Source organism: Brachyhypopomus gauderio, chromosome 20 (assembly GCF_052324685.1).
Source record: "Brachyhypopomus gauderio isolate BG-103 chromosome 20, BGAUD_0.2, whole genome shotgun sequence".
NCBI classification, from domain to species: Eukaryota; Metazoa; Chordata; class Actinopteri; order Gymnotiformes; family Hypopomidae; genus Brachyhypopomus; species Brachyhypopomus gauderio.
In genome coordinates, this window is record NC_135230.1 from 5931143 (window position 1) to 5953276 (window position 22134).

Sequence of the window (22134 nt, forward strand, 5' to 3'; positions counted from 1 at the left end):
CACCCAAGGGAGGGATGACGGGTGTGAAGACTAAGGGATATTCTCCACTGCACAATCCAGGATAACGTCATAATGGTAATACACAGTTTTTCAAAGCATCATTGAATTGGATTGCTATGATCCTGATGCAGACATTTCAAAAGGACCAAATCTGGATTATCAGTGCTCTAGAAACTGAACTATATATCAGTATACTAGACAAGAACAAAATGTAGAATAACCAGCATGGGGTCACTAAGTGATTATTTGCAGAACCAGAAATCAGTACAGTCTGTACAGTAATCAGGTACTTTTTCAATTTCCTTTAAAAAGTCACACTCATGTCACCAACAACCGAATAAAAACAAAAATACGCTCCTGGGCAAATAATGGTCCTCAATAAATCATTAGTGAGAAAATGCAAACAAGCATTTGACCAGCTGATTTGGTGTTGAGATCATTGAAGCTGTACATGATGGAGACGACAGAAGCTTAATGTGATTCAAATGTGGCTTTGGCCAAAGACTAGACTAAAAACATGGGATTGTTTTAAAGGTTTTAATGTTTTACTTCATTTTTTTCCTGAAATTCACCATTATCAAGACGATCCTTTTTAGATAAAAAGGTAGACTTACCAAAATATCTTGAACACCACTTACCAAAGGTTTGATCCAAATTAAAACAAAGACTGGATTCCATAATCTTATCTGATTTCAGAACACATTTTCTAAATTTGATTAAATTCAATAGATGAAATACAACCAGATTACTTATGAACAGCTGATTATGTTTATACGGTACAAACAGGATGAACTTGTAACAGCAGCCATTCTGAAATGTTAGTCATTGGATGTACAAATGGCTCTCAGCAATCCAGAAACTTTGCTTTTCAACATCTTGAATCATCACTACATTGAGTCAATCATGAGCCATAAATAACCCTTAAGTCACCTATAAGTGTAAGATACAAACGTCTTCCACTATGCAACAAGTGATGTACTGAAACAGCAGCAATGTCGAGATGCAGAAAGATCACACCATCCATAGGTCACACATTTTATTTATAAACATAGCCATCATAATCAGCTTTGCTCGCTCAATTTAATGATGAGGAACATCTTGTCAGTACCTTGTTCAAAAACTCATGAGCTTGTACTTAATGTAACATTACTCCCTCCACCATTTAGAATCCCTGAGAATACATTCAATATATATTTTTAGTTTTTCACAAGAGAAAAAAAATGCATCCAGAAATCATTTATATTCAATATGTTCCTATAATCCATCTCCAGAAAAGAAAGCATACTTGCTGCCCGTGTTCATTTTCAAACAACTCCTCCTCCATGTCACGAAGTTGCTCAAAATAATGGAATGGCAACTTATTGAAAACTCAGATCACATGACCACTGCAGAACGTGCATCAGTGTGACGTGAACAAGGACATGCAAATGGCCAGTGGGGTGAAGAGAAACAATCTCTCGTTCACACCAAATACCTCAGATAGGTCAGAGGAAAAAACAAAAAAAATAAACCACATCACAGCAGACATCTTAAAGTGCAGATTTCACAATAAGGCAGAGGACCGTCTTCCACGTCCACTAATAATAATAATTATTATTATTAATATTATTATTAAAGACATCAATATCACTTTCTTGATTTGTCAATGCACAAATTGAATTCAGACTGAATTGGCTAGTCAGTCATGGAGCTTTTCTAACTGAGGTTTGCTAACAGTGTGATGTAATATTTTTCTGTTTGTTAAATATTAATGTTTTAATTAAGACAGAAGCACATGTTAATATTTAAGCTGACCCTCACCCAACTTGTTAATTTGTGTGGGAATACTACAGGCAAACAAACATTCATCCATTTCTTCTTTCTGATTCAAGCCATTAGTGCAGTTTTCTCTGTCCATTGGGTCCCTCTGCATGGATCTGGCTTCCACCTGTGAAGTCAGTACAAAAGAAGTCAGTTACCGTTGGGGCATGTTGGTTCATTAGTAATCAGTAATTACCACAAATAAAACTGTCCAAGTCATCGTAGTTAATAAAGTTACACATCCATGTGTCATGCACATGCAAGCAGACAATACCAAACACATACTTGTCTGCAAGTGAATCCTGCTAAGAGACTTCAGAGATGTAGATTATATGTGGAATACACATCTACTCTTACAACTGAGCTAATCTTGTTCAATCGCACTAATTTGTCCAGATTAAGTAGTAAAGCAATCGGGTTTGCTGAATCCTGCTGAATAAATATAATAAAACAAGCATCAAAACATGACGAATATGTTCATGCGTCATTTACACGCCACGTCACAGGAAACCGTGAACAGCCGGAAGGTCACTACACATACGCAGGTGAAAGGTTGCCTACGATTCACCTAAAGGATGGGTCCTAGGAGACAAAGCATGAAGAGCAGATGAGGAGGAGGAGGAGGAAGAGGAGGAGGAGACAGGACCAGAGAGAGGATACAGGACACTAGAACACAGGGCAGAGTAAATACCTGAGAGGGCAGGAGGGAAGAGGAGAGAAAAAATGAGAAATGGACAGCACCATCAGAGATGTGGCCAAACAACCACGATATTTGTACATGGTTTTAATTTAAATATATACATATTAAAAAGTATATTCAGTAATAATTTTATGTTCAAAAGGCGGGGAGGGGTCTTAACGTCCCATCATTAAACGCAAAAATAAAAGAACAAGTGTTCCAGCTCAACCACATGGCCCTCAACTCACCATGTGTGAGACCATACTGGAAAGAACCATTCCCTGGCCCAGACAGCATGGAGACTTTGCAGTTGTGGCTGTGGCCAGGTTTGCCAGCGTAAGCTAGCCCAGGGAAGGGCAAAGCATGCAGGGGGACCACGTTGGTCAAAGCCCCCGACTGCGGAGCATTTGGGCGAGATGCGTCCTGGAGGGACAGCGAGGGCGTGGGGAGGGCTGGATCCCCACAAGAGCCCTCCACGGCAGCCTGAGAAGACACAGAGGTGTGGATGACCACACACAAGAAGCAAACGAGATGCCTGCAGCAATACATTTATACCAACATCACACTACTGGCATAGATTCATTACAGACACATGCAATATTGACAAACTTGTGCATTAAGCATTGCGCCCACTTTAGGGTAATTCAGAACGGTGTTGAAACGAACCAACAGCCTCTGTTCATTTTCATTTGTGAAATATGTAGGATTTTCTGGTCAATATTTTTACTCGTTCTCCGAGTGAATATCTAAAAAGCAAAGCTCCACACCAAGATGGCTACTTTTCATGTATGTATATTCAGACAGACACTCACTACTGCCATGGAAACTGGCGCTTTGCAAAACGAAGTTGTCGTGAGCAGTCTCGCCACGCCCTGGACCGCATTCGTGTCTCCTTCAGCGGCAGCCGGTGGAGATACCAGCGTCAGCTTTTGGGGTTTCTTCTCGCTCGTAGAAAGTCGCCTTGTAACTGAAGCCACGCCACAGCCGGGCGGCATCTTCACAGCCGAGCTCACTCCGTCTGTGGACGGTCGCTCATCTGGGCTAGCTGCAGGAAGCTCTGCAGTGGAGACTATCGGGGGGTTGCTTACGGTCTTCCCGGTTCCTTCAAGCTCCCCTTCCACATCAGGGTTTTCAGCCTCGATGGAAACCAGATGGCCACCTAATGAGCATCTCCCTACCTCCCCTCTCAGCTTGGCCAATGGAGGAGAAAAGAAAACCGACGTTTGCGCACGTAGTGGAGGTTTATTGGCAGCGTGCTGAGGTGCTTGTTGGGCAATCAAGGGCAGACTAAGGCGCTTGCGCTGAGCTGGGGTGCCACCTAGTGGCCCCTTCATTGATGACACGGCCTGGACCTCTCCAGTATTCTCAGAGGAAAGGCCAACCTGTGGATGAGAGATTGGAGATCCATGTGTATACCATACAAACACACCGAGTTGTTAGTTATACATAATATATAGATGAAACTAACAGGCTGCCCCACATTTTATACTAATTTTATGCAGTCATTCATAATAACCGTCACCATAATTGTACTCTGGGGTTGAGTAGTGTGTGTTAGTTCAACCGGTACTTGCTTGTGCTTCATTCCCCCCCACAAGGAAAATCTATACTAGCTATAGTACGGGTTGGCTTTAGATCAAGTGATGCATTCCCCATCTTCAAAGTCACACGTAAAATGAAGCTACCGATGCGTCACTTAGACATTCCATCCGTTTACCTTTTTAGATTTTGGAATCATGGATTTCTTCCTTGCCCTGTGTAACAAAATAATGAAGGGCTATCGTGATTATTAATACAGCGTCAGTTCACTCAGGTTGTTTTTGAAACCAACACACAACAAAAATGCGCTACATCTAGGATAATACTTACACTACACCCGTGATATGGCCATGCACTCTGCGGGTCTCGATGAGCAGTATCCTGTGGTGAGGGACATGGTGAAGAACTTCATTGGTGGTGTAGTTAGTGCTGGGCGGTATACCGGTTCGCACCGAAAACCGGTGTTTATTTTTGTTATGATAAGAATTTTTGATATACTGGCCACACAGGTTTAAATGGCCTAAACGTGTCCGGAACGCAGCACGGCCGTTAAATGTTTCTCAAGGGACGCTTTTTATTGCTGCGCCGCTAAGCACACATGCAACAGAGCGCAAATCTAGCTTGCTGAAAACGAGGGACGTTCTGAACCAGGAGTTCTACCAAACACTGAAGTAAAAGATGATGCCCCAAAGGAACCTTTGCCAAAATAAGGGGCCGTGTCTGTTGTCAGGAAGTACATAGGTTTTTAGAGGTCGGACGTGGTTCAAACAGTCACTTACTGCAAATGCTGTCGAGCAAAAGTTGTCGCGGCTGGTGGTAACAAGCAATCTGCTGCACCACCCATAAAGCTCGCTTATACTTGACGCATCGCGACTGGGTCTGCACGGCAAAAAGGACGCAATTGCGGTGGCTCCGCTGTGGCATCGTGAGGTCATGTAACTTCACACGTCAAATACCGTGAAACCGATATAATTTCGAAAAATACTATGATAGAACTATACTGGTTCTTTGATTAGTTCTGCCTTTGATGTCACTTCAGAGACATTCAGCACTCATGTTCCCATCACTCTTAATATGGAGCATTGTAAAATCAGAGCTCAAAACCCACTTTTCATGAATTAGCTCGTGTTGGGATGTTGCTACTGTATAAATAACTTTTTTTCCATCATCTTATTTTTATATCACATCAGTTGTAAACTTCATCACCGGATCCCTTGGATTCACTGAAAAATTACTGTGTATTCTGTAAACCAATTTTCAAATTCCAATTAAATCACAATTTCTGCAGCATGTCATTTGCAATTGTACTTGCTTCATTAGTTCACCAAAAACACACAGGTCACTCAGCTGGGTCCATGGAGCACAGAGGGAAAACAGTATTACCTGGACTGCATCCATCCTTTAGGCCACAGTGGCTTTACATGAGCTTCCAAGAACGTTCTCAGGTATTCCTCCAGGCTGGGGTCTGCGACAGCTTCAACGTCATAGCTGCTCATCTTCAGCCTTACCACCTCACCCAGTAACTCCCTGCAAGCACACCAGTTTGCAAACGCAGACACGGTACAACGAAGCTGAGCTAGGAGAATATACCCACAAAATAACCCAACCAATCATCCAGAACAATTGCACATTGTTGTACATTGTGTGGTCAGTATTAGTCCAATTGGTTTAATATTTGACCCTATACATCGTCAATGCAATATGTAAATACTACTACAATAATAACAACAATGGCAAACCTGATTTCCTCCGTCCATCTGAACCGTTTGCGAGGTCCAAAGATCCGTTTTCCACTCCTGTCATCATCTTCTTCATCAGATCCATCTACTGCCCTCTGTTCTTTTTCAGCCTCGAGTCTAAAAAAAAACATACTTTTCAGGCTGGACTGACACATTAAAGCTACCATGTATTGGTCCTGTTTGGGGGGGGGGGGGGAGAGAGACAGTAGCCAATGAGAAGAGTGCATTATTCACCAGCAGAACTACATACTTTGCAGCTCTGGCTTCCGAGTGTGCTTGGCAGTTGCCATTGAAGCGGTCAATCTGCTCTGGCATGGTTAGCGTAACTGCCCCTTCTAGTCTCAGTAGGAGATCCCTCAGCTGATCATCCTGGAAATGGTCAGGATGTAGTATACATACAAAATGAAGTACACTTGATAAAGGACATTCCAGAAACAACATCGAGAAATGACCGTACATAAAATTCTATTTAGAAATATAGGCCTTCCTCAGCAGAGTGCATATTATCAGGATGGTCATGGAACTGACATTTTTATATATTCACACACACACACACACACACACACACACACACACACACACACACACAATATATATATATTTCTCACATGGCCCGACTTCCATGAGAAATTACAAAGGCTATGTTTACAGGGAGAACTGGATACAGTGGTAACAGGTTTTCTTCAAACTTTACTATATGGAATTCAGTTATTAATAATTAGAACTTCCACAAACGTTTTGTGAAACTGTGGTGTACACACATATGCATGTGTGGGGGGGTGGGGGGGGGGGGTGGGACTGTGAAGACAGTCAAATGCGTGTCTTCCACTACGCCGGTTTTAAAAGTATTAGCGGCTTGCCAGGCTTGTAAACAAACCGCGCACCACGAAAATGTAGCAGTGTGTCGCCCCATTTGTGCAGGTGAGCCCGCGGACCTGCTGGGGAGCCGTGGGTTGTCCACTCCTGATATAGTGGATACACATGCTTCATTACTTGTGTACCCAATTAATATAGGGGGGAAATAAACTAAAAGAGCATAACCTAAAAGTTCATATTTAAATAAACATGTAATACCATGATTTTATGATCTTCCCCTGAGAATTTTCCCTCTTCAGCTATTTTCTGTTTTTGTTTTGACTTCCTTTTCATTACTTTTAAAAATTCTTTCGCTAGACAAACTACTTAGCAACATATTTAAAAGGGGCTTTCTGCAGAGCTAATTTAATTCCTCCCATCCTCTACAATGCTAGTTATTAAACCTGCACACTCCCAAGAGTGAGACGAGGTCCCCGAGCTCCAGTGTACAAATATAAGCAGTTTTACTATGATTTTCACTGCAAGATAATGAGTTGTGGCAATGTAGATTACTGACCAGGTGAAGAAGATGGAGTTTCTTAGCTCTCTTAAGCAGAGTGTTTTTCTTGCAGGAAAGCTGGGACGCCAAGTAGGAGAAGATTCTTGAACGCATCTTCTCCGGCAGATCTTTGGAGTTTATCTCCACACTAAAATGTGGCAATAGACGAACAAAAAGAAGGGAAACAAGAATTAAGATTCAGAATGCTGCTGGTTAAGATTTACTTATTAACTGGACAGTGATCTGAACAAAAGAAATCATCGCAAACCTTTAGCTGCATTCATAACACAAATTGTGGCGACTTACTGCAGTAGAGTGTTGTTTATTTCAGGAGCGAGAGCACCCATCCTTTTCTCTCCTTCCATCTCTCTGGTTGCCTATAGGAGCAAATTTTAAGGCTGCATTCATATCTCATGCCTTAGTCTAAGCTTTCTGAATTGACATTTCACATCGAAATTTGTGCAGTGGCACAGCTTTTCCCAAAATCATTAACGCAACAAATTTTGGTAGCAACTACAACAACAACAACAAAAAGAATTGGCAGCATTTGCCTTCATCACATAGATTGTTGGCCCTGGAGGTTTATGGTAAGAGTGAAAGAGTGACAAAGTGCAGGATGCAAAACTTCTGCTATTTTTTGCATCCATTACTGCCACATCTAATTAAAGATGTGTGGGTGGAGTAGAGGAGCCAGAGAGATTTAAAATTAAGAGTTTTCAGAGCTATGTGAACACACCACTTATTTTCAAGCAAGAAGGGAAGGGGGGAAAAGGAGCCTACATATGTGCATCTTCAAACTTGCAATGTGAACATCAATATTAGTTACCCCCCCCCCCCCCCCCAAAAAAAAGAGGTTGAAAATGTAAACCTTCTCCAATAGAGCCAAAATTAATTACGCTCGATAATTACCTGACAAAGTTCTTGGATGCAGAGCTCCAGCATAGGAGGCAGTCCCTCAGGGAGTGGAAGAGGAGCCTTGGCAGGCTGGAACACTGGAGCTTCTTGGTTCTCCAGATCTGGAGAAGCAGTGCTGTGCTCCTCGGTCAAAAACCCATCAAGATCAAAGTCCTGGTCCACAGCCTTGACCGCTTGGAGGAGCTCATCTGCGCTGGCTGAACCAATGAGCGTCAAAAGTGGATCTGCGGAGGGGTTCTCTTCTGTAGCTTCTTCCTGGATTGCAGGGGCCCAGTCAGCTGGAACAGGAAGTCCTACGCCGCCCTTTCCATTGAACACCTGCAACTGCTGAAGCTTCTCCTTGTGAAATTTCCTTAGCATGCCTTCAATACTCTGAGCCCTGTTACTTCTCTTCTTCTTCTTCTTCTTCTTCTCTTCTGCTGGTATGCCAGGTAGAGTGCTGTAGTCAAAAGAACAAGTCCAAGAGCATAGGAACTTCAAGTAATGTTACCAAGGAGACCTTGGTAAACACACATTTGGCACTGGTCTGGTGAACTCATCAACTCACTAGCCAAGACAATGGTGCTACAACTGCACTATTACTAAGACAATAGTGCTATTGGAGATGAAAAACAGAATTGAGTTTGTTTTCTGAAACATATACGTGAACTTCACAATAATGAACAAGAAATGCATAGCTTCATTTATACAGATAGATTATGAAATATTTGAAATCTTTAGAAAAATAACCTGTTTTTTGCATTTTCTTCCTCTGGCTGTAAATCCTCTTTTCTCTTCTTGTTTGTCTTGCTCTCACCTTCTTTAAGTTTCCGTTTCTTTAACAAACAAAATAACCTTTGCTTACACAGGAGAGTTCATACGTCAAATGCAGCTTAAACTGATCAACAGGCAAATGAACCATGTACAGAATAAAATGAAAGCAAAAATAAAATAATAAAAAATTAATTTTAAAAACCTGTGCTTGAAAAGTCTCAACTAGCAAGTAATACAACCTAGAAAGTGTAGACTATGATTCTCAAAATCAGCACTCATACATGTATGGTTGAACAATTCCAATGTTCACTTTCTAGAACAGTGTAGGCAGTGTTCCGCTTGAGTGCAATCAGGGGCACTAATTAGAATATTAGACCACGCCTCCTCTGCTCTTTGTTAGTTCTAAATCAGTAAATTGCACTTTTTAAAAGCACCATTTCACAATACAGCTACATTGCATCTATCCTTCACCCCACACCTTTCAAACCTTTCTGAAGCACACAATAATATATACTATTCTACACCATGTTTCCTGGGCCTTTAAAGAACATACTTAATGCCCCCCCCCCACTGACACCTCAATAATTTGCTAACTTTACAAGTATTTATAAAGTTAAAAAATAAAAATTAAAAACCTGAAAAAAACACTCCTTAATAATAATAAGAATAAAATATTGAACTATTCCAGCAGCCAGTCCCTTTTTAACTATTAATAATGGAAATTGACATTTTGCCAACAACATTTGATAAATGAAAGCTAATGCTACAATCATTTAAATTCATTTTAAGTGAATTTTTATCTAGATCAAATATCACGTTGGGACATACTCAATTTCTCAGGATTTTTAAAGTAATCAGTGACAAATTTACGACATTCCTTTAAAATACAGCAAAGAGCTATGAATGCCTACATACCTTAGACTCAACACTCTCAAAGTCATCGGTCTCATTGTCTTCACAGTCATCAAAAGCCTGGCGGAAGTGTAGAATCCCAGAATTGATGTAAAATCCTCCATACTTGGTTGAAAGAGAGGCTGGAACCAGCTCATCATACTTGAACAATAATTGGCACACAAAAATAAGAGAGAGTTATTGCACGTCAATGGCCTCTCTGAAAACTGCCCACGTTCTAAGATGATGTTAGTTAGTTAGTTCTTTCTCAGTTTTCTGCTGACAAGAAACTAAAAATACAAGCTGTCTGAAAAGCACTTCTGTGACAATGTTTTTAACACGCTTGAGAGTATAGTCAAGTTTTTAAACACGTACACAAACATGAACCAGCACATTCACACGTACCTAAGGAAGCCAATCATGTTTACATTGAAATCTGATTAGGGGAGACCAAATTACCATGTAGAAAGTGTACTGGTGCATGTACCAAATCAGTTCACACACTTAATGGAAGTGAAACAGAAGGGTATGACTGGCACTCACTGCCTCAGAGTTGTCAATAAATGAGTCCGTTTCGTCATACCCATAGCCCATATCCACTAAGTCCTGCCATCTGTCTTTTCGCCGGGTAGGAGGTTTACCCTAAAAACAAAGAAAAGTTGTATTTGTTTAAGAACTATTGAGAAAAATAAAATACAAACATTAAACAGGCTAGCTCATCTCATTTGATGATTTTAAAGGCCTTTTTGTTTTAAGTTGCTTCTTTTAACAGTTTGAAATGGAAAGTTCATAATCATATATACAACCATAAACATAGATAATGGTTTAGCTAACTGCCAGAGTCCACTAATGACTCTGCTTTAGGGAAATAAAGTGAACTTGTGCAATAAAACATAGCTTAAAGAGAAACTGTAGAAATTATTTATTAAAGATGCTTATGAATCTTCCCAATTCATAGTAACTAGAGTCTATATATTTGTAAACAAGACTTTCTCCCTCAAACTGGTTCTTGGGAGTTTATAATGGTTTTGGTTTTTAACAGCTGTCCTATTTGAAGATGCACTGTATTTAACCAACTAAACCAACTCGCGATTCTCCATTTTGTTCCTTTATATGGGTTATTAGTGGAATTGCATTACTCACGTATTTCGCCTCAAACCTTCTAGCTAGGGCCTCCAGCTCGTCTCTCTCCCTGTGATTTACCACCTCATCCACTGCCCTGAGGCTGGATTCAGCCGTGACCTTTAAAATGCAAAGAAAATAGTTGTTTGACTCCAACTAGTGTGGCTAAATTTGAATTTCTTCAATGCATTTTCGCGTGATATTTGGACGTGCAAACTGCTGGCGTGGATGGTCGCAAATGTACAGGTGCTGTACCTTCACTTTGACTAGTTCAGGGTAGTAAAATTCCGGGCAGCGTCGCTCATCGGGCTCGAAGAGAACCAGCTCGATTCTGTCCGAGCCCGCAGGACAAGACCGCGGCGGTTCAGCAGCGCCTGTGTCCGGGCTGGGCAGGACTTGATGGGCATGGCAGACAGGAGGGAGGGTGGCCTCGCTGGAGAGAGTCGTAAGCTGGATTCTCCGCGGCGCAGCCATCGCACACGTCGGCGCCCGTCCTCGCTCCTCCACGAACAGGTGCGCCCAGTTAAGTTATTTGAAAAGCCAATAAAAACCAGCCAAGATGTCACTTCATCCGCCATAAAAAGGAAGTTAGATACATACATGTTGCAGCATTTTCCGAGAGCAATTAAGTAGGTGACAGAGGCACGGCGAGCAAATAAGGACACGCAGAATTAATCAGACCTTAATCCTCCCAAAACTAGCTCTGCTCCCACTCGACGCATGCCTGTTTTTCTGAAATCACAGGAGACGAACCGCGTAGACTCGTTGAATTACTAGCTGCCTCTCGGACGGCATCGTTTCCCAAGCCCCGGTAACGTCTCTGTGGCGGCGTGTCCTACGGCCTTATTTCTCACTCACAGCACCATCTGAGACAACCATCACCACGCCGGCTCGCAAACAGGCAGCGACGTGGAGAATGTGTGTTTTTTTTCACACGCAAAATGACCAAAAACGTCGACTGGTTTATAGCGAACACACGGTACACAAGCTTTGAAACGACCGTTTAGAGGAATATCAAAATCCCATAAGAGTGTCTGGACCCGCATCCTTCCCCAAAATCACAGCATCCCGTCTCGTCATCAGCCCGCGCCCCTCCTCATTATTAATGCAATAAACGGCCTACAATAAATATATATTACACATAATTACGTTCTCTAATTATATATCTTGTTTACTGGACGTACATCACCATCCTAACGTCACAGTCTGCCAAACGATCTAGTTTTGTTCATGTAACCTAACTTGCTGACAGAAACGAACCTAACTAAAACGTGTGATTCACCTTTAAATATATGAATACTGTGAAATACGCGAACAACTCCTACAGTACAGCTTGAGGATGGATGTGTGATCGATCCTTTCGTGCCCTATATGTGCTGGATGTAATTATTTATTTTAACAAAACTACTAAAATTACCATCACAAATGGATAAGTTATCACCTATTCATCCTCATCCATTACCGCCGGAGTTATCATGCTGTATTAGTTACAAAAAATATTACTAGCTTTTCATTGAAGAATTTCTGTTTTGTTGGACACATTCAGACCAAAAGGGGGTTGTGTTTTCCAATGGCAACGTTTTTATTATCTTTTATTATTTATTGTCAACGTTAGTATTATCTTTTAAACATCTACTTTTCTAAAAAAAAAAAAAAAAAAAAGTATTTAATAGCAATTATTAATGTTTATTACTAATATTAATATAAGATCCACCACCTATTCAAAAGCATTTTTCCACTTTGGTTGCACAGCCGATGAAGGGCGTTCCGTTTCTCTGCAAACCTTGTGTAGTCTACTTCACTACATTCTATATGTTGAAAAAGACTGAGACTGAGTTTCAATTTCCATCATTTCCATACTCCGTATTATAATCAAGGATGAGATCTCAAACAATGTTGGGATCATTTCCAATATAAGCAATAACTAAAGCCAACAACTGCTAATATATTTGGCAAATTGCTAGTGGATAGCTTGGAGTGAATGGTTTGGGTGTTTGATGTCCTGGTATGTTTTCAGTAAGGGTGTATGCTACATATTCTTTCAACAGAGGGCAGCAGAGTCCACTGCAAGAAACAACCGCAAACGCGGTAAGTGTTTTTGCTGTTAGCGCAAAAGTTTTGAGAGTGTGTGTGTGAGTGAGTGTGTGAGCAGGATCGTTGCAGCAAATTCTGTGCCCTGTACACTCTCAATGTCAGTGGGCCCCTATAAATGCCAGTAAACGAGGCACATGAGCAAAATGGGCCCCTCTCCCTACTCGGGCCTTGGGTAGTCAGGTCCACTTTCCCCCCCCACTACCACGCCCATGTGTGTGAGTGAGTGAATGAGTGAGTGTGTGAATGAGTGAGTGAGTGAATGAGTGAATTAGTGTGAGTGAGCTAGTGTGAGTGAGTGAATGTGTGAATGAGTGAGCTAGTGTGAGTGAGTGAGTGAGTGAGTGAGTGAGTGAGTGAGTGAGTGAGTGAGTGAGTGAATGAATGATTGAGTGAGTGACTGAGTGTGTGTGTGAGTGAGTGAATGAGTGAGTGAGAGAGCGAGTGTCTGACTGAGTGTGTGTGTGAGTGAGTGAATGAGTGAGTGAGAGAGCGAGTGTCTGAGTGAGTGTGTGAGTGAGATTTAATTTTACATGCCTGGAGAAAAACAAAAAAGTTTGTTGAATTATAGTTTTTCCCAGTCGGTTTGGTTCATTTCTCACATCATGCTTTACATTGGCATCACAACTAGTGCATTTCTCAAAACAGTTGGTGCAAACAGCAAAACTCAATGAAATACCTGCAAAAGCAGATACTTCACTCAAAATTCTTTGTTTTTGACCCAAAATCAAATATTTAGGTCAGTCAATTTGTCAGTGCCATCAGAATATCTAGTCTGTGTGTCATTGCCTATGAACAAGGCAGTCAAAATACTTAGTCATGTTGTCAGTGCAACTATAAGTCACAGTCAGTGCAGACTGTATATTCTGATGGAAACTAGCTATGCTTTTGATTTCAAGAAGAATTCTGTGGTATATCAAATACATGTTACACACATACAAACTTACATGGAACACAAAGTTACACATGACTGTATGTGGGAGACTGATAGCAAGACACTGAACTGGAATCAAATTTTTACAGCAATATTGTTTGACGGTATTGTTCGCACTGCAATTTGTTGACAAAAACACTGACTGAAATTCAGAAAAGACAGACAACTGACTGGAAAAACTGCAAAATTAGAAACTTATTCTACACATTCAAAACAACCTGAGCACATACAGCCTCCTCTTGCTGTGTGAAAATGGAACCTCTGCTACCACTATGAGCTAGTCTTGATATCCTATATGGTATAAGAATGCAAAAAAAAAAAAAAAAGAATAACATGTCAGAAAGTATGTCAATGTGCAGCATTACAGCAGAGCGCACATTTCTGATTTACATACATGTTTTCTCTATGAAATGTTTGAACGATTGAAGACACAGTTGATCTTCCAATATTCGGCTGCACCCAGCAACCAGCTTCAGCCATTGTGAGACCATTACTTACATGTAAAACATGGTCCACAATTGTTGCCCTTACTGTATTTCACTGTTTTGTCCCCTCAGCCTTACACCAGTCTTACCCATCTACACCATATAGTCTTACCCCTCTACACCACAGTCTTACTTCTCCTATTGACTGTTCACCCTATACATGGCCTTGTCTTTCCATTATGAGACTTTGTGATACTGCCGTGTTTAGCGTCTATAAATGTTTGACAATTACAGTAAAGGTTCATGAGACGCACCTCTGACCTGTGGTTGAGACCATTGATCTAAGCCTTCACCAATTCCCTTTCTTACTGTAACTGAATGTTCACTTGCAAACAATTTACTGTAATCAAATTAGGATAAATTACCAAAATGTAACAAAAAAATTAACTAAATAAATGTAAAATGATGCCGTAGAGATTATGACAACATGTTCAGCACTCTTGCATATAATGACCTAGGCGATGACCTAAAGACTAAATGTTTGGGAGGGTAAGACAATTCAACAGCCAATACATACAACACATTTTGATAAAAATGACATAAGCAACACATAATGTAAAAAAACAACAGACAACTGCCCATGTCCATTTGCAATATGTACAAAAGCATTTGCAAAATGTTAAACACAAGGAGAAATTCAATTATGATGTGCACAAGTGACAAGGAGATGTGGAGACTGAATGAACTGTTTTGAGAATTTCAATTCTGATCTGAAAAATGAACCGAATCGACTGAGAAAAACTGTAATAATCCAAACAACGCCACTCAAGTGGCGATTTACACCACGGGCAATAACTGTCAGATATGATCTTAAATATGTTTGTCTGTACTTTTTATGTAAATGAAATTTGGTATAAAATGTCAAACCTGTCAAAACTTAAATACAATTGATACAGATTTTGAAAGATTGCAAACCAAAAATTGTTACCTATTGATGCATTTAGTGATTCAGTGACTGCAGAACAGAAACCTTTAGAGTTTGATTAACATTATCTATACCTGTAGGACACACATGTCTACAGACATTTGTGGGAACAAACCTTTTTACTGGTTTAGTAAATAGCAAGTGACAGCAGGACACGGCCTTCACATTTTTACATGATCCCTGTGTGGAAGAGTACAGGGGTCATTTGGATCCGGAGTTACAATATGAGAATATTTAAGACATAATAGGTTTTATATCTGCAGGTGGACGAAGTCAAACTTTATCTCAGTTCTGCTATAATGAGTTAAATATGGAATGTGCTTAGGCAGACATTAAAGTCAAAGACCATATGTTAATGTGCCAGATGGTAGCACACCTGATCTCCCATCACTACCTGCCCGTTCTGTTTAACTTCTGACAGATACAGTATGTGAACACTCACACACACCTCTTTGGATTACTACAGCAAATGTCCATAATTTCCAATGATTCGTCTTACATCTTTAATAAGTTGACATAACATGATTGATTTACCACTTAATGACATTTGCCTTGCATTAACCATTGTTAACTTCTCTCGAAAATGCGATATGAGTTTAAATGATCTAAAAATATTACTATGATTATTACCTTGTCATTACTATCCTGTTCAATGGTTCTCGCCCTTTGGAAAATATGTTAACATCTGGATACGTTAGGATTCACTTCGCTGGCCTGCATTTTATAGGCTAGAGATCCAAAATTGAATTTGACAGTTACAAAGGCAACCTAATTAAAGTCTGTCGCTATTCATTCTGTTAGCTAAATTCAACGGAACGTGATTCTCTCTCTCTCACTCTCTCTCTCTCTCTCTCTCTCTCACTCTCTCACTCTCTCACTCTCATTCAATCTCGCTCTCTCAAACAAGACCAATCTACCCCTTTCCTGTTAACTTGGCATCAGACGTCCTAGTCTATCAACGACACAAGTTTTTTTTTGGCGTGTTTCTTTTTGTGTTCTGTATGTGTGTGGTTTAAATACGCGTGTCTGTGTGTCAGAGAAAGAACGAATGATAGATAGTTGGGGAGGGAGAGAGAGAGAGAGAGAGAGAGAGAGAGAGAGAGAGAGAGAGAGAGAGAGAGAGACGCGTGTGTGTAAGAATAAAGGAAGGATCAGATTGCAGCTCTTTTGTTTAACCAGACTCCCGTTTCAATAAGCTAATGGAGCGGAAGAGATTGGCGCCCCGCGGCTCGAGAAGGCCGACAGAAGCGCCGAATAAAAAAAAGGTGTCAATAAATGTGTGAAGGACAATGAACTAAAACACACACGGCCTGTAAAGAACACAAAGAGGGACAGATGGGGAGAGAGAAGGGAGGGGAGGTCCGAAAAGTGACAGGACCCCTCAGTGTTTCATCAAAGCACAGAGAAAGTCAGAATGTAGTCCCCAAATGATTTAAAACGCTCAGGGACTTCAGTCCCCAAAGTGTATAATTCAGTCCTTTATTAACTTGAGCAAACATGAGCGGTTTTTAATTAAACAGTCAGATCCGGGCAAGATGACTCTGGGTAATTAAAGGGTAGTTTAAGAGCGCAACTCAGCCGCAAGGATGCAAACAACAAACCGTCCCGGATCGGCGCGGTGTTCCCGAGATAACTCATCTCACTCCAAATGTCCTAACTACAAATGTCCTAACTACACATACGCGTTCTTTCTTGTCATTAAAATATGTTCTCATAGGCCCAATAAAGAAAGTTGAATGTTACAAATGAGGCCAGTTTTGACAGATGGATGACATTTTCCATGGTCAGGAATTAAACCCCTTTACCTCGATTTTAGAGTGGTTACGCGCAAATATAATTGGCCATATACTGTAAAAGGAGCCCGATTAGCGCGGGGACCCATCAGCGCGGGTCTGTCGGACTGATAACTGGCCTAATCATTCTGTGATTATCTCCTCTTCTCCCGATGGCATTACTTGTTGGCGGTATTACGCAAACCACGGAGGTATATATGAGATACGGCTGCTGTTTACAAATCAGTGGATTACAAGCGCTTTGATCGTTGTTTACATTTCATTAGACAGTTTTGTTTGTTTGTTTTGTTTTGTTTTACAGTAGTTGCATTCTCGTCTAACCGGCAACATCCTAGACGCCAGTTTGGAAGTAACAGACATTAGTGAAATAAGTCAAGAAAGATACAAACACTTCTGTTGTTCTTACTGATACGAATCGTGACCTACACGAATAGCCTTCAGTGACCATTCAAAGGCACTGGTTTTATTTAAAATGTGAATTGCATTTTGGCGAATATACAACTTTGAGTAGTGAAAGGGTAGCCTATTTTGAACCTTTCGTTCGACACGAGGAGGGCAACGAAGACAATTCATTAAGCAGCAGAACCAGCACACGCGGCAGTAATTAAAACATCTTCGCTCGTTTACGATGTGGATAGGCTATAGTCTCTGGGGTTTTGGGTTTCCTGCAGATGGCAGATGGCTGAGCCAGTCGAAAATAATAGTTGACGCCCCCCATCTCATACTCCATTGTACTATATTCGAACAACGTGAGCTCGCGAGGCACCGGGGGATTAAAACAGCGTGGATGACAAAGAGTTATTAACTATTCAAGGCCTTGGCCAGCGACCGCGCTCAGGACGCAAGAACTAGAACGTGATTGATATCAGGGCGAAATTACGCAAGTGACACGAGTCACGTGGTTGGGTTGTCAGTTTTATTTTGTGTGTGTGTGTGTGTGTGTGTGTGTGTGTGTGTGTGTGTGTGTGTTTGTGTGTGTGTGTGTGTGTGTGTGTGTAATATGCCTGTTCTCTGTATCTACATTTAAGTGTCTTCTCACTTTACCACTTCTGTATGGCAAAAGATTAACTTATGTTTAAAGTATGATTATAGACAGTATAATTTACTTATGATTAAAGTATGATTACAGTACAGTATATTTTCATTTCACATCACGTTTTGGAGCTGTTGCTCAAACAAATCAGTTGAACTGCAGTTTTATTTCTAAGACCCTGGCCAAGGCTGGATGGCTCCAGAATCTGCAAATGTTAATAAATTAAGAATAAGCTTTTTCGAGCTCAGGCCAAGGTCATTTCTCTTTAGCATGGGCATTATACGTAAAACTGCTTTAAAGTATATGCAGAACATCCACTCTTTCCATTGAACAATGGGGCCTGGGTATGCTGCCATCCACAGAATCCACATGATGTTTGCATGGCGTTACAGGCTGTGTTGTGACCTGGTTGTGTTGTGACCTGGTTGTGTTGTGACCTGGTTGTGTTGTGACCTGGTTGTGTTGTGACCAGGTTGTGTGGTGACCAGGTTGTGTTGTGACCTGGTTGTGTTGTGACCTGGCTGTGTTGTGACCTTGTTGTGTTGTGACCAGGCAGTGTTGTGACCAGGCTGTGTTATGACCAGACTGTGTTGTGACCTGGTTGTGTTGTGACCAGGTTGTGTTGTGACTTGGTTGTGTTGTGACCTGGCTGTGTTGTGACCTTGTTGTGTTGTGACCTGGTTGTGTTGTGACCAGGTTGTGTGGTGACCAGGTTGTGTTGTGACCAGGTTGTGTTATGACCAGACTGTGTTGTGACCTGGTTGTGTTGTGACCAGGTTGTGTTGTGACCTGGTTGTGTTGTGACCAGGTTGTGTGGTGACCAGGTTGTGTTGTGACCAGGTTGTGTTGTGACCAGGTTGTGTTGTGACCTGGTTGTGTTGTGACCAGGCAGTGTTGTGACCTGGTTGTGTTGTGACCAGGTTGTGTTGTGACCTGGTTGTGTTGTGACCAGGCTGTGTTGTGACCTGGTTGTGTTGTGACCTGGTTGTGTGGTGACCAGGTTGTGTTATGACCAGACTGTGTTGTGACCTGGTTGTGTTGTGACCTGGTTGTGTTGTGACCAGGTTGTGTGGTGACCAGGTTGTGTTGTGACCAGACTGTGTTGTGACCTGGTTGTGTTGTGACCTGGTTGTGTTGTGACCAGACTGTGTTGTGACCAGACTGTGTTGTGACCAGGCTGTGTTGTGACCTGGTTGTGTTGTGATCTGGTTGTGTTGTGACTAGGCTGTGTTGTGACCTGGTTGTGTTGTGACCTTGTTGTGTTGTGACCTGGTTGTGTTGTGACCTGGTTGTGTTGTGACCAGGCTGTGTTGTGACCTAGTTGTGTTGTGACCTGGTTGTGTTGTGACCTTGTTGTGTTGTGACCTGGTTGTGTTGTGACCTGGTTGTGTTGTGACCAGGCTGTGTTGTGACCTAGTTGTGTTGTGACCTGGTTGTGTTGTGACCTTGTTGTGTTATGACCAGGTTGTGTTGTGACCAGGTTGTGTTGTGACCTTGTTGTGTTGTGACCAGGCAGTGTTGTGACCAGGCTGTGTTATGACCAGACTGTGTTGTGACCTGGTTGTGTTGTGACCAGGTTGTGTTGTGACTTGGTTGTGTTGTGACCTGGCTGTGTTGTGACCTTGTTGTGTTGTGACCTGGTTGTGTTGTGACCAGGTTGTGTGGTGACCAGGTTGTGTTGTGACCAGGTTGTGTTATGACCAGACTGTGTTGTGACCTGGTTGTGTTGTGACCAGGTTGTGTTGTGACCTGGTTGTGTTGTGACCAGGTTGTGTGGTGACCAGGTTGTGTTGTGACCAGGTTGTGTTGTGACCAGGTTGTGTTGTGACCTGGTTGTGTTGTGACCAGGCAGTGTTGTGACCTGGTTGTGTTGTGACCAGGTTGTGTTGTGACCTGGTTGTGTTGTGACCAGGCTGTGTTGTGACCTGGTTGTGTTGTGACCTGGTTGTGTGGTGACCAGGTTGTGTTATGACCAGACTGTGTTGTGACCTGGTTGTGTTGTGACCTGGTTGTGTTGTGACCAGGTTGTGTGGTGACCAGGTTGTGTTGTGACCAGACTGTGTTGTGACCTGGTTGTGTTGTGACCTGGTTGTGTTGTGACCAGACTGTGTTGTGACCAGACTGTGTTGTGACCAGGCTGTGTTGTGACCTGGTTGTGTTGTGATCTGGTTGTGTTGTGACTAGGCTGTGTTGTGACCTGGTTGTGTTGTGACCTTGTTGTGTTGTGACCTGGTTGTGTTGTGACCTGGTTGTGTTGTGACCAGGCTGTGTTGTGACCTAGTTGTGTTGTGACCTGGTTGTGTTGTGACCTTGTTGTGTTGTGACCTGGTTGTGTTGTGACCTGGTTGTGTTGTGACCAGGCTGTGTTGTGACCTAGTTGTGTTGTGACCTGGTTGTGTTGTGACCTTGTTGTGTTATGACCAGGTTGTGTTGTGACCAGGTTGTGTTGTGACCAGGCTGTGTTGTGACCTGGTTGTGTTGTGGCCAGACTGTGTTGTGACCTGGTTGTGTTGTGACCTTGTTGTGTTGTGACCTGGTTGTGTTGTGACCAGGTTGTGTTGTGACCTTGTTGTGTTGTGACCAGGTTGTGTTGTGACCTGGTTGTGTTGTGACCTGGTTGTGTTGTGACCAGGCTGTGTTGTGACCAGACTGTGTTGTGACCAGGCAGTGTGGTGACCATTCTGTGTTGTGACCTGGTTGTGTTGTGACCTTGTTGTGTTGTGACCTGGTTGTGTTGTGACCATGCTGTGTTGTGACCTGGCTGTGTGGTGACCTGGTTGTGTTGTGACTTTGTTGTGTGGTGACCATGCTGTGTTGTGACCTTGTTGTGTTGTGACCTGGTTGTGTTGTGACCAGGCTGTGTGGTGACCTAGTTGTGTTGTGACCTGGTTGTGTTGTGACCAGGCTGTGTGGTGGCCTAGTTGTGTTGTGACCAGGCTGTGTGGTGACCTAGTTGTGTTGTGACCAGGTTGTGTTGTGACCTGGTTGTGTTGTGACCAGGCTGTGTGGTGACCTAGTTGTGTTGTGACCTGGTTGTGTTGTGACCAGGTTGTGTTGTGACCAGGCTGTGTTGTGACCTGGTTGTGTTGTGACCTTGTTGTGTTGTGACCTGGTTGTGTTGTGACCAGGCTGTGTGGTGACCTAGTTGTGTTGTGACCTTGTTGTGTTGTGACCTGGTTGTGTTGTGACCAGGCTGTGTGGTGACCTAGTTGTGTTGTGACCTTGTTGTGTTGTGACCTGGTTGTGTTGTGACCAGGCTGTGTGGTGACCTAGTTGTGTTGTGACCAGACTTCTGAGTGACAGGTGAATCCAGTGCATCCCCCTGTCTTTGATACCTTATGTCCTGTAAGATTTGCTGGTTCAACCCTACAGCGACCCAACAGGTTTTGCTGTTCCCCCCAGGGACCCATGGGCTTGTTCACTAACCATCAAACGGTTGTATGATGCCCCCCCCAGTGCCCTTGGGATTTACCTCTGATGTTGGATTCCTGTCCAGTCCATCATACAGGGGTGTCCCTGAAAGAAGCTTTCCTGTTGGTTATCACATGTTCTGAATGAACTGGAAATCTGCTTGCATGGTGAATTAGTCCTTGTGGGTTTGACTGTGCTCGGGGTGGAGGTCTGTCAGCTCCGGCGTTCTCCTGGGACAACGTTCCCGAGGGGAGCTCCCACATGGGCTGTTTGCCTGTAATGGTGAGGAATCAAAGGTGTTCCTCATTCTCTATCATGTCCTCTCTGCTATCTTGGAATTGATCACATTCACTGGGTTTCTGGTAATTTAATAAAGAGTACTGCTGTCCTGGCCAGTGTGCTGCTTGACATGTGACAGCTTTCAATCAGGTCCTATATGTTAGCAAGATTGGGATAGTGGCAAAATATTGATACTAATAAAGGTTCTATATGTAAATCTAAGCAGCAACTTGATTTGTTCAATTTCTAATAATCCTAATTTTTTTTTCATATTTGAGAATGATTCCTGAATGATCAATGTCTCGTATTTCTGCCAGCAAGACTAATATGAAGCTAAACTGTGATAATCATCTCCATTAGACCACCAGGTAACCTGGCAAAAATGAAAGGC

General features: G+C 42.2%; 1 protein-coding gene across 2 annotated transcripts; it reads right to left on the bottom strand.

Moving 5' to 3' along the window:
• Positions 1-1023: 1023 nt before the first annotated feature.
• On the bottom strand, positions 1024-12012 carry ubn1 (ubinuclein 1). 2 transcript variants are annotated; one of them, XM_076983235.1, is made up of 18 exons: positions 11393-12012; positions 11048-11293; positions 10814-10912; positions 10214-10312; positions 9695-9832; positions 8756-8841; positions 8021-8465; positions 7418-7488; positions 7130-7259; positions 6008-6126; positions 5758-5874; positions 5402-5545; positions 4349-4399; positions 4197-4233; positions 3292-3861; positions 2728-2962; positions 2369-2491; positions 1024-1927 (listed from the first exon to the last, which is right to left on the bottom strand). In XM_076983235.1, the coding sequence occupies exons 1-18, from the start codon at positions 11402-11404 to the stop codon at positions 1875-1877; spliced, it is 2775 nt and encodes a 924-aa protein (XP_076839350.1). In that variant the 5' UTR covers positions 11405-12012; the 3' UTR covers positions 1024-1874. The 2 variants fall into 2 exon arrangements, with proteins under 2 accessions (XP_076839350.1, XP_076839351.1); XM_076983236.1 differs by lacking the exon at positions 2369-2491.
• Between the last annotated feature and the right edge of the window lie 10122 nt (positions 12013-22134).

Coding starts and splice junctions, on each gene's coding strand:
- ubn1 (XM_076983235.1), bottom strand. Junction 5,546..5,757: donor AGATGGACGGAGGAAATCAG/GTTTGCCATTGT, acceptor GTGTGCTTGCAG/GGAGTTACTGGGTGAGGTGG. Junction 1,928..2,368: donor TCCTAGGACCCATCCTTTAG/GTGAATCGTAGG, acceptor CTGACTTCACAG/GTGGAAGCCAGATCCATGCA.